Source organism: Ambystoma mexicanum, chromosome 4q (assembly GCF_040938575.1).
Source record: "Ambystoma mexicanum isolate Mex_15411 chromosome 4q, UKY_AmexF1_1, whole genome shotgun sequence".
NCBI classification, from domain to species: Eukaryota; Metazoa; Chordata; class Amphibia; order Caudata; family Ambystomatidae; genus Ambystoma; species Ambystoma mexicanum.
The window spans coordinates 1174425155-1174444003 of record NC_090928.1 but is presented as its reverse complement, the minus strand read 5'-3'; the positions used below and the strand labels follow the sequence as shown (position 1 = coordinate 1174444003).

The 18849-nt window shown below is 45.3% G+C and overlaps 1 protein-coding gene across 1 annotated transcript in view; it reads right to left on the bottom strand.

Moving 5' to 3' along the window:
* Positions 1-12374, bottom strand: part of KCNK16 (potassium two pore domain channel subfamily K member 16) — a 117387-nt gene extending 105013 nt beyond the window's left edge. Inside the window, exon 1 of the mRNA XM_069608752.1 lies at positions 11886-12374. Coding sequence (XP_069464853.1) covers positions 11886-12098 — 213 coding nt within the window. The 5' untranslated portion in view covers positions 12099-12374. The remainder of the gene's footprint in view (positions 1-11885) is intronic.
* Between the last annotated feature and the right edge of the window lie 6475 nt (positions 12375-18849).

Below are 18849 nucleotides of genomic sequence, written 5' to 3'. Positions count from 1 at the left end.
ATTTCTGGGTTTGGTCCGCAAACTCACTTCCCTGCTCGGTTTGTGGACGGCCCTCCGATTGGCCCAGGGCCTGAACTGAGGTCCGTGGACATCGGACACGCCCACTGTTTGGATGGTGAAAAGCGTAAGGAGCGTCACATTTTTGGGAAACGCCCGCCATGTTGGATTCACGGACAGCACCATTGTCAGCCAACATTGTGGTAAAAACATGTTAAAAAACAAAACATTGCACTTGTCAAACTAATGAAACTATGTCTGGGGAGGTGAGGGGTGATGAGGATGGGATGGGATATGGCCTTAAAAAGATGAAAAAAAACTCTTGTTTTTGTTTCATGATGTCCGCGAACAGTCCATGACAGTCCTGTGATGTTTGCGATCACCTGAAATGATCGGGGACATCTATGCTTAGTTGTGCATTACAGAATTGGTGAAAAGCAGTTTTTGGATGTCTTATAACTTTGGCGCCACTCAATCTAACTGCATTGGAATTTCATTCTAAATCTCATACTGAATGGTTTAGCAAAGTGTGGTGCTGTTTTGTCAAAAGGCAACAAAATGAGAGGCGGGTCCCAAAATATTGCAAAGGCTGATAAACATGGTGTCATTTGATGAATCTGCACAAATGTTTTCAAAAAGATTTTAGATCTAGATATAAATGAGTTTGCAAAGTTTGGTGTGATTTTGTCAAGAGAAGGCAATATTAGAGGGGGGTCTCAACATTTTATTGATGGCTTATGACTTTGTTGCTGATTGAGAAATATGGACAAATGTTTTCAGAAAGATTATAGACCCAATGTTTGTGCAACGTCTGAGAGTTTGTGATGGTAATGTTTGGTAATGGTAATGTTTATGTATAAAGCACCTGTACACAGGCAAGTGTTTCAAAGCGCTTAAGGAGGGTGGGAACATGGGGAATAAACAACAGTCCCTCAGAGCCCTTGACATTCTGAGACAATAATAGTCTGCACAGGCAGAGTAAGTGCATATGATACATTCAAAATTTGAGACACAGAAAATAGGCCTGAACGGCGATTCTGCATTTTTACCAAGTGCATTTTGGGGTGATGACAAAGTGGAACAGACAGACAATCCTCAGGCGCAGTGTATTCGGATCGTGCAAGTGCGCAGACGGTCACATGGAGGGGGAAGTCCAAGTGCACCCGGTCAGTGGAGACTGGGGTAAGTGCAGAGAGAGCCACTCTGTAGGGTAATTTCTCAAGTGCAGTAAGGGTGGATGGGGTGTAGGGCACTGAAGCAAGTGCGAGAGAGGACTGGCGGGGTTGCCCGGGACCTGTGAAACTGTTAGGTACACCAGGCGGCCAGTCAGCAAGCTATGGGGAAGAGGAGGGAGAGTGGGAAAGAGCAGAGAGCTAGGTTAGCAGGGTAGAGGGAGAGAGAAGGAAGAGAAGAGGAAGGTCTTGAGGAGTTTCTGGAAGTTAAGAAGATCAGGCTCAAGACAGAGGGCAGCAGAGGGCAGCAGAGAGGCTGTTCCAGAGTGAGGCACCTGCTGAGGATATGGATCTCCCTCCAAATCCCTGCTTGGAGAACCGGCTCACTCGTAGAAGGTTGGAGGTAGATGAGCAGAAGGCTCGGGTGGGACAGTATTTAGGGAGGCAGCATTGCAGGTAGGTAGGCCCCAGGCCCCAGAAAGCCTTGTGGACTATGCAGAGGGTCTTGAACTCGATCCTTGCAGCCACGGGGAGCAGCACTGGAGAGATGCTGTCTCTGGGCTTGAGGCCAAGGATAAGTCTTGCGGTTCAGTTCTGGATGAGTTGCAGAGGGTACAGGGTAGAAGCAGGGAGGTTCAGAAAGAGGATGTTGCAATAGTCCAGCTTAGAGAGAACCAGGGCTCTGAAGACAGTGAGCCGCTGGAGGAAAGTGAGGAAAGGTAGAGTACCTCTGAGGAGGTGTAGCTGATAGTTAGACTTTTTAGAGCTGTCTGAAATGTGAGAAGCGAAGGAGAGAGTGCAGTTGAAGATGAGCCCAAGGTTTTTAGCCTCGCAGGTGGGTGCGGGCACAGGGCCAAGGGAGGCCGGCCAGAGTGGAAGTGGGAAAGAGGGAGCAGGAGTCCCATTGCGAACGATCTCAGTCTTACGGGCGTTGAGGCAGAGGTCGCTTCCAGCACACCATGACTGAATAACAGACAGACAGTCACATATGAGCGTGGAGGAGGAGACGGCTGAGGGTAGCCTGAAAGATAGTTGCATGTCGCCCACGTAGAATTGGAAGTTAGTGGTGAAAGTGGCAATTACACGTGCCAAGACAATCATATAGACGTTGAAGAACCAAGGGGATAGGTTGGATCTCTGGGGAACGCCAGAGGTTGAGAGAGTGATAGTAGAGAGGAAGGCGCCGAGTTCCACCTGGGATGGGCGGTCGGAGAGAAAGGAGGTTAACCATGTCAGAGATTCCCAGGGTGTCACAGAGACATGCAATCAGGATGTTGTGTTTAACCATGTCAATGGCAGAGGAGAGGTCAAGGAGAATGATGGCAGAGGGTGTGTTAGTGTCAAGGTTTGAGAGCAGGTCTTCACATGGGTTCAGAAGAACCGTTTATGTGCCTCTGGGCGCACTAGAGCCAGATTGATGGTCGTGGAAGCAACCAATAGGTTCAGTGTGGAGGGTCAGCTGAGAGATAGCCAACTTCTCCAGGAGTTTGGCAATGAAAGGATTGATAGAGATAGGGAAGTATTTTGTCCCGAAGTGAGGGGTCAGCAGAGGGTTTCTTGAGCAGAGCGTTTAAGAGCCATTAGGAAAATTCCAGTGGAAAGGATAGATTGCAGCGAACCGCCAAGGATGGGGCGAGGGAGTCAATATTGTCCTTAATGGTTTTGGAGGGGCAGAGGTCCACCTGTTTGGATGAAGCCTTCATAGACCGGACTTGTCTAGAGACCTCATTGGGTGTGACGGGTGAGAGAGAAGAGAAGGGGAGTGGAGGGAGGCCAAGGGAGGCTCTGGTGTTGGTGTGTGCTATGGTGTGGGAGAGAGGGAGGAAAGGATGTCTTGGGTTTTTGTGAAGAAATGTGCAGCCAGGGCGGAGCAGAGGTCCTGGGTGGATGTGATAGAAGAAGAGGCTGCTGTAGGAGTGCCCAGTTCCTTACAGACTTTGAAAAGTTTGGCCGTGTTGCTTGATGCCACAGAGATGCAGGCTTGAATATTCTCTTTTTTTGAAGCGGATACAGAGTCGGTATTGCCTTTGAAGGAGGGGGCAGGCCAGTTTGTCAGATGGTTTTCCTGATGAATTCCATTTCGGCTCAGCTGACCTACATTTGCATTTAAGGGCAGCCACATCGGACTCGTACCAAACGGCCTTTTTGAAAGGCTTTAGTCGGACCCTCATGACAGGGGCAAGAGTGTTGAGAGTGTTGAAGATAGAAAGATTGAAGTTAGCGAGGGCTGTGTCAGGGTGGGAGTCAGCTGCAGGAATGGGAAGAGGCGAGAAGGTGAAGGCAAAGGCAGCCACTGTCCCTTTTTTCATGGGTCTGGAGACTTTGAAGCTGAGTCGCCCAGCAGGGAGTGCCGCTGCAAGAGGAAAGCTTCAGGTGTGTTGAGAGAAGAGAGTGGTCAGTCCAAGAGAGAGGTAGTGAGAGGGATAGAGAGAGTGATGTCAGTAGAGATGAGAGCATCGTTGATGTCCTGGGTGTTAGTCTTAGCAGTGCACAGTGGTGGCGCGAGTTATGGTTGCTTAGCCTACCCAAACTGGTTAATTTCTGAGCTTTTTTGGTTTTATTTGTAACCATAACGTCCCTTTAACAGCATTTCTTCATTGAATGTCATAGGTTTTTGTGAGTGCAACTTAACCATAACATCCCTTTAACAAAGTTGTTTCAGTATGGTTGGTCACTGTAGTTACCTTGCTGAGACTGCTGGAATAGATAGGTTGTGACAACAGATTCATGCATGTGATTAACTGTGACCATTACTGGCATAGATAGGTTGTGGCAATCTATCTGTGCCAGTAGTTGTCACTGTAAGTAAATTACATGCATGAAGCTGCTGCCATAACCTATCTATGCCAGTAATTGCCACTTTAAATTACATTCAGGGAGAGCTTCAGCTTTCATGCATGTGATTAATTTGAAGGGACCCCTATAGGCATAGATAGGGCATGGCTCCAACTTCATGCATGTGATTTAAAGTGCCCATTAGTGGTATAGATAGGCTGTAGCCTGAGGTGGCACATCCATAAAGGGTGTGGGGCGCCGACCCACCAGAACTCTCGCCGTTATGGAGGAGCTGTACCAGCCCAGGAGCACTCCCTTAGTTGCATGTTGCAGCTGAGGGAGAACTTCACAAGCAACTGAGGGAGCGCTCCTGGCCTGGCTTGAACTGTCACAGGGAAACATGGTTTCTCTTTGACAGTTCATACCCCAGCCGCTCATGTGCAATGAGCCATGCAAGTCTGGCGGTGTTTCGCTTCCCCAGATCTGCATGGCCCTACAGGATGCAGTTTGGGGTACTGCACATTTGTATGTGCGAGTAGGTGCTGTGCTTCTGCACCCCTCGAACATTCTTTCGGCGCTGTGTCATCAGTGCACAAGCTCATGCATGCATGTGCAGGAACCAGGAAGTAAATTGTATGGCTTTTTAGCTCTTTTGTCCGAAATTGTGCTGAAAAATGCATTATTTCTGCACATTACTTTAGAAAACGTTCCCCCCTTACTTATTCTGTTCTCTCTCACTATGCTCGGTTGCTTGGGCTAAGTTGAGGACATTTGTGGACCACTGCACTCAAAATAGTCACCAGGCATGACTGCCTATGAATAATGAATTTAACTGAATATTTGTGTTGTTTCCATAGAGAAGCAATTATATATTGTATGTTTTTCATCCAATTTTTCCTAGAAATCATGCTTCAAAATGCATCACTTCAGCACATTCTTTAAAAAAAAAGAAATCAGGGGGAACCCCCACAAAACCCTTCGTAATTATTTAGGGCTCTCTCGGTACGCTCGGTCGTGCAAATTTGAAGAAGCATTTGCAACCCTTTACTGACATTCACCACAACCCTGTGAGGACTCACCCATGAATTGTTTAGAATCTTGTTGCCCATTCAGGAGCTGGCTGACCTCCCCCTACACTCCCACCCCTCCACCCGGCACGAAAGGCTGCCTCCGCCACTGCTGAGAAGTGGGATAAAGGAGAGGGAGACAGAGCATTTTGCAATTTGGCAGAATAGGGTTCTAGTCAAAATTCAAGTTGACCCGTTATCGATGTCTTCTACAAAATTCAGTTGTGTCGCGATTAGTTTTTTTTTTAACACTGATCTGCAGCTTTTGAGCAGAAAAACAAGAGGAAAATCTACTGTTGAAATACAAATACAGGCCGACAGCAGTGGGCAACATTATTGACCAATAACAACTTCCTGGATGCAACCCGAAATGCTTGGACCAGAAACGGAATCCAGTAGAACCCATTTCTAACTTTGGAAGGTTAAGAACAAACCCTTCTATAGTTTTTTTATGACTGTGCCTGATGCGCCAGACCCACGTGTCAAGAATTTAATGCACAGACGTGTGATCTGTCAATTACAAACAATGGTATTAAGTGGAAGTGTTGTTCTGCAACCACAAAGAACATCAAACTCACCCACCAGCACCACACATAGTAATTCACGCTGACTGTTTCCCACTCATCCTTATTAAAAGGTTACATGTGTTGAGCTTCCAAGAATGGTGAAATGAGGCGATTTTCAGTCACATCCCACCAAAGGCAATTGAGATAAATACTATTGGAAGATCATCCCATTGAAGTCTATGGGAAGCTGTTGGCTTGGGTGGAGGGAGAGGATGATTCCAAGGAGCGTGATATCCTCTGTAAGTAGGGTGAGTTTACATAAGCCTTAGAGATTTCTCCACTTCTAAGAAAGCACATCTGAAAAGGATCTCAACCTAAGTGTCCACAGGTCGGCCTACCTAAACACGGAGGTGTATTGCCCACCATGAAGCAAATATATATTTCATAGCCGCCTCTAGCATAGACCTCCAAGAGCAGAAAGCGGCCATCTAAAGTTCCGGAAAGCTCTGACTATTTCTAGGTCACCGAGTGGGTGAATAATCCCACATCCCTGTCTTGACCCATGCATTATTCCATGCTCTCTGTATATGATCTGCTTACAGCGCCTTGGGGTATTCTAGAAAGGCAACTAAGCACAGAAGGACCGGATGCCAGTCCTGGGCTTTTATTTAAGCAACTAATGCATTCTGGGAGTTGCAGTCTTCTTGACCTTCTTCTGAACACCTACGGTTTAAGCACCTACAAGCATGACTTGGAAAAGGCAAACCCAGGACTGGACATGTTGTGTCCAGTGACATGGAGTCATATAGTGCCTCTGACTAAGAAATACAATGCATGAATTGTCTAAACAAGTTTGTTTCGCGGCGAGGAAAACGATGTTGTGGTCTGCTAGTCCCAATAACATCACTTGCATACAATAACTAATTTAACAAAAACATACCTTCCCTGTACATCAGTGCCTATGTATTTTTTCCTTGGAAGCTACATACGTTGGTGGTATAAGTGTGTCCAGTGATAGAAGTGTACCAAAAAGGTAGTGGAACTGTGACTCCGGTGGGGGGACAGAGTGGGAGGAAGGGAGCAACCTGCAACACGTTTTTCAAGGGTTGTGGTCATGCAGGTTGACAGCCAATTGAGTTGAAAGAGATTTCAGTTTACCTGTATCTGTATCCGATGGTAAAATGGAGACATGTTCTTTAACTTCACAAAGAACAGTTCCGGAATCGTGAATATGGGTGCAAAATAGTGGAGCTGTTAACAGTAAAATATTTAAGTAGTGGAACACCGTTCCCGACCATTCCCTCTCACTTCGACCACAGAGTGTGGGCTATAAAACGTCTGTAAGTAGGCGATATATGAATTGAACACTTAGTATAGAAGCCATGCAGTGCTGAACATTGGGAGCAAAGGAGTGGGAAGCATCCCGGCTATTACAGATAGCGGATATAGCTGGAATGGCTAGGTGGTCTCAGAGGCGTCTTTATCGCAGGGCAAAAGGGGCACTTACCCCGGGCCCCGCCTTGAAGGAGGACCCACAAGGCTGCATGAGCTAAGTAAGTCATTTCCTATTGTTCACCAAACTTAAATAGCACATGCCGGGATATGTTATAGCGTGCTGCTGAAGCGCTAAACCTATTGCCTGTATGTTGTTGACAAGTCCATTCTGCTCTGATCAATTCATCCTGTAATGCTTTCTGTGTTCATTGTGGCATACAGAGTTGGTGGTTTCATTACGGCACAACTCCTGCAAAAATGCACACCTTTCTGTGGGGATTATATTGATCTTGCGCAATGCATATTGATAAATATGAGTGCCACAATGGTTCAGAGATAGCGCAGTGTGCAAAGCAGTCATTGCAGAGGTCTGTGTTGATATGCAAGACTACAATACCAAATTCCGAATTAGCCTTTCCTGTGTCTGAAGTTGATAACCCTTCATGTGTATGTACTTTGCTTCATAGCACATCAGGTGCTATTAACAGTAATGTACCTGCACCAGATTGTGGTTGCTAAAAAAAAGGAATACCCTCATTTCATTGCGGGGCTATTTGGCCCACTTGTTTGCAATCCTGTAACGCATTTCCTCACAAATATATACAGGGGGTGGGTTTAGGTATTTAATTATGGTGGGGGCGATGTGGGGTTTGCAAGGGGTCTCCCCCTGCATTATATTTGGCAGCCAGCTCCAACGATGAGCATGAAGTGTCAGTCCGGAGAGGTGATTAGGTATCCAAATTGAAGACTGTGGAACCAAAGCGTTCTTGCTTGTATACTGACTTTGCCAGCAGACGACACAGTGATCCTGAGCAAATCATCATACTACTGACAGTACTGTGGTGCCTTCTGTGAAAAGGTTTGCCTTCTCACCTGCTGGTAGCATTGGTTAGCCCATTACCAGATCTTTGTTTTTATGTAGGCCATTTGAGTGGAAAGGGGTTCTAGACAGAAGAAAGTAGACCAGATATCACGGTTGTATACGAATTGTTCGTTTTACAACTGTTCGAATGAACAATTGACCGAAAAACAAACAATTTGGGTAATACCGATATCACAGGCCTCTGACAAGTTTATGTTAAGGTCTGCTCACGTGTATAAATAACAATTTCATAAGCCTGTGTTTAACACTTATATAAAGCTTTAAAATACAAAAGAGAAACCCAGATAAGATCTTTTAAGATCACATCAGTGAGTATGTTGGTACTTCTATACTTCCTTTATGATGGACACAATGAAGATAGAATCATTCACATTTTGCATGATATGCTTCTATAACATTTTGTTTTTGAACTGTCATGTTGGGTTATGTTACTTGAGTACTTTTCAAGTCAGTTCTATAAAATGGGATTATGTTATGCCATGTTAAGAACTGAAAAAGAAAAAAATTAAAGTGCAGAAGTGAGTGCAAATCCGAGCGTCATCTCTTAACCAACATGTGGTCCTGGGCATGTCACGTAATCTCGTATTGCCTAACTTGTCAAAATTACCAGTAACTAAACCTTCCAAAATGGTCGCCCTCCAGATTGATTTTGTTAACAGGGTATAATCTTAAAATAAAGCCTCACGCATGGCTTCATTGGCTATAGTGTTGCTTCCTCCATAACAACAGTGAGCATTGGCATTTTGTATTCCACAACTACTTGTTGCTTTACTTTAAAATGTCAACACTACCTGAAAATCATGTCCCTCTTCTAATCTCAGTCTGTCTGGACATGAACACATTTCTGGTAGCTTCCAATCTTCATCCACTATCTATGCTATGCTGTGTGTAGTTTTCTCCTTGCCTCTGATTGGTCTCATGTACCCATGTTTGCCCAATTTTGCATTATATGAGGTAGCTAATCTGATTCGTCGGTCTACTCTGGATTATGTGCACCTGGTTTGTACGATCTGTGGCCTCCATTTATACTACGGTCGGTGTAAATTCCTTGATGATACTATTGATGAAAAGTTACCTGTACGTATGCCAGAACACAAAGACCCTTGTCGTGGTCTGCGAATGTTGCTAAGTAAGTGCTACTTGTTTATTATCCTGATTACAGGGTTCCATGTAATAATGACCCAGCAAAAATGTCTCCTGACAAAAAAGTCTCTGTTTTTTGCTGAGACATTATTACATTGAACATGCGTGGGACAACCCTGCAACCCACACACTTTTTTTTTACAAGGGGAGCCGGGGACATCCCTGCAACCCGTTCCCCATACATAATGTTACCATATATAGTGTCGCCAATGGCTTTTGTATTTGTATTTTATTTATTTGTAACGCGCACCATCAGGCCCAAGGGCATCTGGGCGCAACTTAGGTTAATATACATACAGGAAGTCAACATACATGGTTAAATACAAAATTTACATACAAGATTGTTATATACAAGTGAATGTGCAAACATGATTATATACATCTAACAGTAAGAGTTCGCAGATAGGCCTAGAGGCAGAGGAGCCTAGTTCTGATCAAAAAGCCAAAGTTTGGTTTTTAGCTTGAAAGTGTTCAGGGTGTTTTCAGATCTGATGGTGACAGGGAGGGTATTCCACAGCTTGGAGGCAAGGACAGGGAAGCTCGTACCCCCCGCTTTTTGCAGTTTGAACCTAGGGATAGCGAGGCTATGGAGCTGAGCAGTTCTTTGCGGTCGGGTGGAGGAGTGGAAGGAGAGCCTGTTGCACAGGTAGGGGGGGGCCTTGCTGGCTAGGCATTTGTGCGTGAGGGCAAGTGTTTTCAGTGCTATTCTTTGTTTGACAGGAAGCCAGTGTAGGTTGGATCTAGATTCGGAGATGTGGTGGTTTCTGGGAATGTTTAAGGCTGCCCTGATGGCATTGTTCTGGGTGACTTGGAGTTTATTTAGATTCCCTTTGCTGGTCCCTAGATATAGCGCGCTACAATAGTCAATCTTAGACATGATGAGCGTTCTAGCCAAGGTGATACTGTTCGGGGTGGTCAGGAATGGTCTGCAAGCTGCAATGAGTTTGCACGTGTATGCTGACGCTGATCTAACAGCATTAGTTTGTCGGGTCAAGGAGAGGGTGGCGTCCAGGTAAAAACCTAATGTTTTAGTGTCTTTGGAGACTTTGATGGAGTTACCATCTGTGATGAATGCCTGGTAGGACGGATCTAGCTTACCAAGACGTTGCGGTGAACCCAGGATGACAAGCTCTGTCTTGTCGTCATTGAGACATAATTCATGTTGGGCCATCCAGGCCTGGATGACCAAATAAATGTTATTCAGGGCCTTAGTGTCAACTAGGTAGTCGCCTGTGATGGGAATGAGTATCTGAGTGTCGTCAGCATAGTTAGTATATGAGACACCCAGATAATCAAGCACATCAAAGAGCGGCTTAGTGAAAACATTATAAAGTGTCGGTGACACACAAGATCCTTGTGGAACGCCACAGTGAATGGGAGCAGGGTCAGCGGCTGCAGAAGGTGAGAAGACCCTCATGGATCTGTTGCTCAGGAAGGATTTGATCCAAGCTGAGGCGGAGTCTGAGAAATGGGCAGCAGTGTGAAGGTGCCGGCATAGGATTTGGTGATTGACCAAATCAAAGGCTGCAGAGAGGTCTAGGAGAAGAAGCAGAGCTAGTTTTCCATTATCTTTCAAGATCTCAATTTGGGTTTTTAAATCTATCAAGGCCGTTTCTGTCCCATGTCTAGGGCGGAATCCAGATTGCCGTGAGCCAAGGAGATTATTGGATTCCAAGTGGTCTTGGATCTGCAGATATGCTGCGCGATCCAGAATCTTAAGCAGGAATGGGACTGTGGTTATGGGTCTAAAATTAGTGGGTATGCTAGGGTCTAGAGTTGGTTTTTTGAGCAGTGGGATCACCCAAGCGTCTTTGAGGTTGTCAGGGACTGTCCCAGTTTTAAAGGAGGAGTTGATGAAGGCCGTGATGAATGGGGCCCGGTCGTGGGCCGAGTCCTTGACGATAGCAGCAGGGCACGGGTCACCTTGGCAGTTAGAGGGTTTGATTCTCGTGATGATTTCTTCTACCTCAGCGATGGTGAGAGAGGAGAAGGCAAACGGTTTGATATTAGGGGAGTCAAGGGGGGGGGCACTTGCGTAGGTGGGTGGACGGTTGTCCATCTTCAAACTGTCTTGTTTGTCTTTGATTTTAGATTGGAGAGTACAGATTTTGTTCAGAAGATTTTGTTCAGAAGATTTTTTTCCCGGCAACATTATGTATGGAGACATTATGTATGGGGACATTATGTATGGAGACATTATGTATGGGGACATTATGCATGGGGACATTATTACCTGATACCGTTTACAGCAGGAACAAAGAGGGTAAGGGAACTGAAAGGTAGGATCCATGCTTATTTTGATTGCTGTGAGGTGGCAGTTCAAACAACGGATTGTGATTGCGACAAGGGGGGGTGCAACCAGATATTCTGGATCCATTCATTAATTTGGCTCGGTGGAGGAGGGCCCCAAAGATGTCCCTGCGCCCGTCCCCAATTATGCTTATGGTGGCCCTGGGTGGGGTATAGGGAGCTTCAGTGTTTGAGTGCAGTGTTTAGCAATTGGCTGGATGTCCTTTGAAGAGGAGGTTCTCAGGTAATTCCTGAAGTCTAGATTGGAAAGTTCCAGCCTGATCTGTGTTGGTAACTTGCTCCGGGGACAGGTGCAGTGCAAAGAAGGGGCTGTTTCCTACTTTTCCCCTCTTGCATAAACAACAATTTAACATAACAACATAACTGCCCCATAGCCATAAATGAAGAGTATCTGTATTATTAAGGATAGGGAGGTCATTATTGTGATTAAATGCACAGGTCTGCTGGTTATGAAGTGCCAAGAATCCTGTTTGGGGCAGTGAGTGCTATACAAGTACATTTACTCAATCAATGACTCAATCTAGGTCAAAGCACCTACCTGTACAAACATTTCCAGCGCCGGCCCATCCAAGCACGTGTAGTTCTGAAGGAACTTGAGCTTCTCCATCTGAAACTGGACCCGGGAGTGCGCCTCCGCCTGCTTTTCCAGGAACTGGAAGACTGTTGCCCCCGCGAGGAGGTACACAAAGTACCCCACTATCAGTGCCAAAGCCAGGCTGCCCTGCTGGTGGCAGAGTGGGAAGATGGCCATCCTGCAACCTGCGGCCACGAGCAACGCAGAGGTTGTGCACTGCCACAGAGTCACCTGGCCATGCAGCGCATCGGCTCTGAAGGGAGGGATCAACACGTGCGTGCCAGCATCAACCGGTCCAGCAACCTGGTCAATTGGCACCAGCACCCAGGCTGTTCAAACACTTGACATCTTCGGCTTCCAGAGGCATGGCGCCCAGTCTGATACGTTGACAAAGATGTCACCCAGGAGAGAGGTTGACACTGTGATTAAAGAACCTGGGGGTACCAATCCAGTCTCCACAACCTCCAGAGAGGCGCGCAGTGCTTCAACTCCAGAAGCGATTCATGGTGTTGGGATTACAGCAGGCACGTGTGAAATTAGATCATTTCACTTTCACCAGTTTCACGAAATGTGGCTAAAATTGACCAATGCCAAAATATTTGGGAAACGTCGCAAAAAAAAAAAAAAAAAAAGTCATCAAGTCTGAAACAAGTGGGATTTCAGAGTTTCAAAATGAGCAACATTGTTGAAAAAAACTGAAAATGAATGTGCTCCAAACTAAGTGAAAAAAACTGCTGGTGACTCCGCTTATTTTTGTTTGATGATGAAGAAAATCGACAAATGCACTGTGTCAGCAGAGTGATCGAAAAATCTTAGTTTAAGATTACCACTTGTTTTGCAGGTAAAACAACACTTAGTTTGCAGACAAATCTCTCAGCAAACGAATCAAAACAAGGTCCCGCTTATTTTCCTGAAATAAAACACATGATTTGGCTTTTTGCAGCAATCTGTTTTTTTGATTCGCCAGGAAATTGTACAATTCATTCATGATTTCGCATGTTCGTGAAGTAAAAGAATCATGAATTTTGCGCGAAATTACCATTTGACACCCCTAGGTCGGAATGGTTTGCGCTGGTCGTGCTGATGACGCTGGTGCGTATGTCCGTCCAGGCCGCCCCACTAGGAAGCGCTTCGCGGGGCCCCGAATGCTTTCCTTCCTTGGTTGGCGGCGTCCACCTGCCTCTCCATCGCTGCGGGCAGATGCTCGCCCACGGTTGACTCCACACATCAGTGGGCACGCATGCAGACCAGCAGCTCGCCAAGGCCAGGCTTTTAGGCATAATCTACGCGAATAACGGAAGGACGCTGGTTAATGTTTAGCTAAAATGGGCCCACTTGTGCCGTTTCTACGCATTTCAAGGAAATGCCTTTGTGAAAGAGGATTTGTCTTTAAAATGATTTCTCAGGGGGGAATAGCTGGCACTTTGGGGTGGGTCTATCTTTTTGGGTCTCTTTTTTTGATAACGGGAGACCAGTTTCAAAATGGGAAGAGACAACAACAGTATCTGTGTAAGGAAACTGGTTACCCCTCCCTTTACACTTAGCACAAATCTGTGTGCACACTGTTCACTTGTATTGAGGCTTACTACACTGTAAGCACACAAGTGACGAGAGTAAATATAATATCACAAAAAAAGTTTCTATTACCTACAAACATTCTTATAGCAACCAAAGGAACTTCAAAAAGATAAAAAAAAACATCCTAAATGTGACTGGGGGTTAGAATTAAGTGACTTATTATTTCACAACACAACACAATGGACTTGGACTGATAGTCAACGTATTTTGTGATATCATATTTTCTCTCTTCAGTTGTGTGCTTACAGTGTAGTAAACCTCAATACAAGTGAATAGTGTGACCAAAATTGTGTGCTGAGTGCAAAGAGGGGGTACTAGCTACTGGCGCCGTTGTTGCCATGCCACCACATTACGAGACCTGCTTGCGGGTGCCGCTTTGTACGCCTGGTCAGACCAGGCGTGCAGAGCGGCACCCGCGAGCAGAACAGGATGGTAGCAACGGTACCGTAATGAACGGTACCACTGCTACCATCCTCCCCATTCCCATTGTGCCCTTTGGTGGCTCAGATGGGAATGGGGACGTACCGGTTCCGGGTCCCGTGCAAGGGGAATTACTGAGCCCGCCGAGATCGGAATGGGCCTTTAATTCGCCTTTCGCGGGACCACGAGCCGGACCCGAGTTTGGAAGTAGCCATGCCGGTATAAACGGCATGGCTACCTGCAACCTCGTAATTAGGAGAATTTGGAGCAGGTGCAAAGTGATCTTGGAGCTTTTCGTAAAAACTCAGTAACAAGATGCATCATTGCAGCACATTTTATAGAAATGTTTTCATCACTGTTTTTTATGGTATTCACGGTTTTTGTGTAAACTCTAAAAATGGAGAGGAAAAATATGCATTGTGGGCATCCCTTTCATGGCTATCGGTGGCGGGCAGCTAGAAATAGTGGGTGCTACCCCGGCGTTGTTGCACATAATCGCTGTTGACTGCTTTTGCAACCGCTGTGATGTATCCAATGCTGGCAATGGGACAAAGGTACTCTGGCACTCTCCTCCTCCCCTTTTGTGTGGTGGGGGTATTTGGGCAGGGCTGATGGATTTAGCCCCAGCCCAAAGCGAGCAACATCCTGAACCCAATCATGGCAATTTGCCTGAAAGCAATAAGCATTTTGGGAAGCTAAGAATGCCCACCGTATTGTCGTCTCGTTACGGCACATTACCCACCCTGGATGCAGCTATCGCAGCCGCTGATTTTCAGCACCTAGTGGCAGCTTCTTCTCTGTGTCTGTTATCACTCATTGCTTATTAACATGTTTTTTGTAAATATTGTTTAATAAAAGCACTCTGGCCTGTTTTCAATGGTATAAGTTCATGTGATGATGTCATTTCCGGTCTTATCATGGGATATGATGCCACATCGACTAGCTATCCCATGAATTTTTCAGAAATTGCATCACTGATATCCTTTAAAGAGCCTTTATAAATAAGAAAAAAGTCTCAATTCTGGATCTCCTCTTGGCCAGGTATTTTGTAGTGCTGTACTTCCTCGTGGTGGGCAGAGCCTTTATAGAAGAGTTGCTTGGCAATGGACAGCCGTGGCAGAAGACCAGTGACCCGGAACAGGAAGGTTCAAGGGGGCCAGGTCAAGACCTAGAAATCCCTATGACAAATCTAAAAAAAACAAAATGAATGGTAGATTTGACTGAATTTTGGCTAAACCAAAAAATTTGAACAGTTGAAAATTTCGATCAAATCTATTTAATTGAATAACTCTTCAGAAATGAAAAGATGCCTGGAAGAAAGATATGAACCTTGTGACCGCCCGCGAGTGCTGTATGCCCTTCCAGCTGGTCCACGTAAAATGCAGACTAGAGATGAAGGTGCTATTAGGAGCATCAGAGAAGATATCCGATGCGTCCACAAATGTTGACCAATGAACTGAAAAATCAAGTCACTCCAATGGAGCGTGTGAAAAGCAACAGCTGCAAGATAGGGAAGCGTGACGCAGACCCACGAGGTAGCGCCGCTCAGCCAGGGAGAACATCCGGGAGAAGATTGCACTGCTCCAGCGGGGGCAGTCGTGGATTTGGCTATAGTTTGTGGTGTGAGACAATAGACATTCGTGAAAGAAGAGAATTTGGCGTACCTCACTCCTTAACTATCAATTCTGTTATTCTCTTCTAATGAATGACAATGATGTAAACACTCCAAGCCCTGCAGCCACGAGTCCTGTGTCAAAGTACTGACCCAGTGTCTCCTACATTTATATCTGTAGCACCAGTGTTACCCTCTCCTACTCCCCCTCTTACTGTGTGACCCTAGTAAGTAATTATCTTACTAACAATCACAGTAATAATGATTTCTTTAATGATTTTTGTGTGTAAGAATAACATGTTTTGTTCCTTATTTATTCGGGCAGTAACAAAATGCCCTTATTCACCCTAATGATTCATCAGTAATAATTATTTTTAAAACACAAAACCCAATCTTCATGGTTATTCTCAACTCAGGCAAATGTGTACGTGTAACAATTTGCAAATTTATAATCAAAAAGGAATGTACACAATTCTCATTTACTAAAGAAGTAATGAATATAGAAGAACAAATTTAAAGAAAAAATAACAGACTTAATTATGAAAATGTGCCGAGTTCGCCCAGGCTTGGTATCCTGTATTAACTCAATGCGTTTCTGATTTTATTAAACATTTTCAGCATTAAATAGGAGCCTCACTCATTCGCAGCATGGCGATTACAGTGAACTTGGTCCCCAAGGTGCGGCAACCTAATTACAAACAAAATAAGTGAACTGTTGCAGCTGATAACGCCTCTTCTAATCTTCTGGTCTTTCCCTGCTGGAAAGCCTCACCTTATGTCTTCGTATTTTTAAGGTTTCATTTATTGGGTTGGTCCGGTCTCATGATTTCTAGGCCTTTGTGGTAGCCATTGTGACAGTCGACAAGTCTAGACAATACACATCAGGTCCTCAGTTCGGCAGCTGGGATCTGACCAGTTCAATTTTGCCTATGGCTGAAATGGACACCTTTAAATATCGGGAGTCACACTCCAGGGGAGCTTGGGGATTCATTTTGAGTGCACATTTTTTGGTTTGGTAGATGTTTCTGTATCGCTGGTGAAGTGGTAATTCGAGCAAGTGTCTGAGAAGTTCCACCGCAGTTTGCCTGCCTTGGCAACATGTTCTTTCATAGTCCAAAATAAGTGTTGTCAATAGTTTTAGTCTGATGCTCGGTGGGCAAAATGTGCAAGTTCTAAAAATTACCCTGACTTGGTTTAACTCCATCGAAGCCTGAGTTTATGCTTTCAGTAGAGAGAATTCCAGGGTTTATCTCTGTTGAGCGGTACCTTCCTTGATTTTCACTCTTCCTTGTACTCTTGGATGGCCCTAATATTTGTCACCTTGTGGTACTTCCTTTTTGTCTTTCATATTTGATTTGCGTTCATCTGTGTTTTAGGGTTCAGCAGTATCACCCAATGTAGTCCCAGCTGTATTTGGTCAGCTTTCCAAAAGATAACAATAGCCTAGATGAGGACTCTGCAGGATCCTTTTGAAGGCAACATGGGGCTCTTAAAATGCAATGACGCAGCCTCCTTCTATAGAGATCAGTATCAGGTATTTATTATGCGCTTCACTTCTATGTGGGAACAGTGTAGAAGATTCTCCAGCCAAGGAAGATTATCTACAGCACTTGACCATCATACATCATACAATCACTGGATTCAGAGGATCCTCTAAGATAACAATTACATTTGAAGTTAATGAGAAATGGAAGCAGGAAAAATCCCAAGAATCAGAAGATAGGGCTTTCATAGAAGGGTTGCTTGGCAATGGACAGCGGTGGCAGAAGACCAGCGAGCCGGAACAGGAAGGTTCGAGAGGGCCAGGTCAAGCCCTATGTAGGCCCAGATTGTGGGAGGAGGTTCCAGCCAGGGTCCGGGAGCCTAGGAGCAGTATAGGTCAGTGGCTGGAAGAATCTACAAACACACATGGAAGAGCAGCACAGAGTAATCCTTCCTCCCATTCGGCCAACCTTTGAGTCTTCTGGCAGGAAATCCATTGCCCGTACAAAAAGCTAAAGGCCCTGTTTGGTTCAGGGCCTAGGAAAGCGTGGGACAGCCTGTAAGCCTGCAGCTTGAGGAACGGTGGAGGTGGCCCCTCTGGGACTGCTGAACATTAACTGTACCTCAAGAGTGAGGATGGCCTGGCTGGCTTTATCCAGAGGAGGATTCCATGAAACAGGGAATCTACCCTGCCTACCGTCATGACTTATTCATACTTTCTTTGGAGAGTTAGCGCGATATTTGAGTTGGCCTCTTTGTGTAAATATCCTTTAATATACAGAAGCGTGAAATGAACTAGTGTTCTGGCTGGTCACTTGATCCCGACACCTACATGACATCATACAAAATTCATTCCACGTGATCTTTTTGTTTCTTTTCCGAAGGTCCCTGTGGATTCACCCTCCACTCCCCCATCCAGATACCACGCACAAAAGGATGCACACTCCCACCTCTCTGTGCCACCAGTAAATTACATGCATCTCGAGATCTTTTTCTATAGGTAGCCAGATGGGAAATTCCAATACTCAAAGGGGCTTTTTGGGAGGTGGTGTCCTGTGGCCAGGAATGGTGGGGAAATCTTTCTAGCCCTGTTAGTTATTGTTATGAGTTACAGCAGTGACAGTATCTGCATAGCTTTATTTTGCATATCGTGGTTTATTGAAATGAATTGGTCTGGTTTAACTCTTCCCACCGATTCTAGGACCTGATAAATGTAGTAATCCAACCTCATTCCTAAACTATTTGGCCACAGTGCTGAATGGACATCTGACCGCAGCTGGTAATAAATACTGTTCCAAAATCAGCACTTACTCATCGAATATAATCACTGGATATTCCCATTCGGAGCCTGCAGAAGCTGAGGCTACAAATTATTTTAATTCAAGTGGTAGTTTTACTACAGGAACACCATCAATTCCGTAAGGTGTCCGTAGTTGCAATGCACATAGAAGGGGAAAAGGTTGCCAGCCCAAAACATGGTGGCAAACTTTGAAACAATTAACATGTTGAATTTGTTCTCTTTTCCACCAGAACTTGAGGGCATACCTTGTGTGTGTGATGGTTGAAAACTTGAGGGCAAACCTTGTGTGTGTGTGAGATACTTGAGGGCAAACCTTGTGTGTCTGATGGTTGTGAACTTGAGGGTATACTTTGTGTGTGTGATGGTTGTGAACTTGAGGGCATACCTTGTGTGTGTGATGGTTGTGAACTTGAGGGTACACCTTGTGTGTGTGATGTTTGTGAACTTGAGGGCATACCTTGTGTGTGTGATGGTTGTGAAATTCAGGTTATACCTGTTGTGTGTGATGGTTGTGAACTTGAGGGTAAACCTTGTGT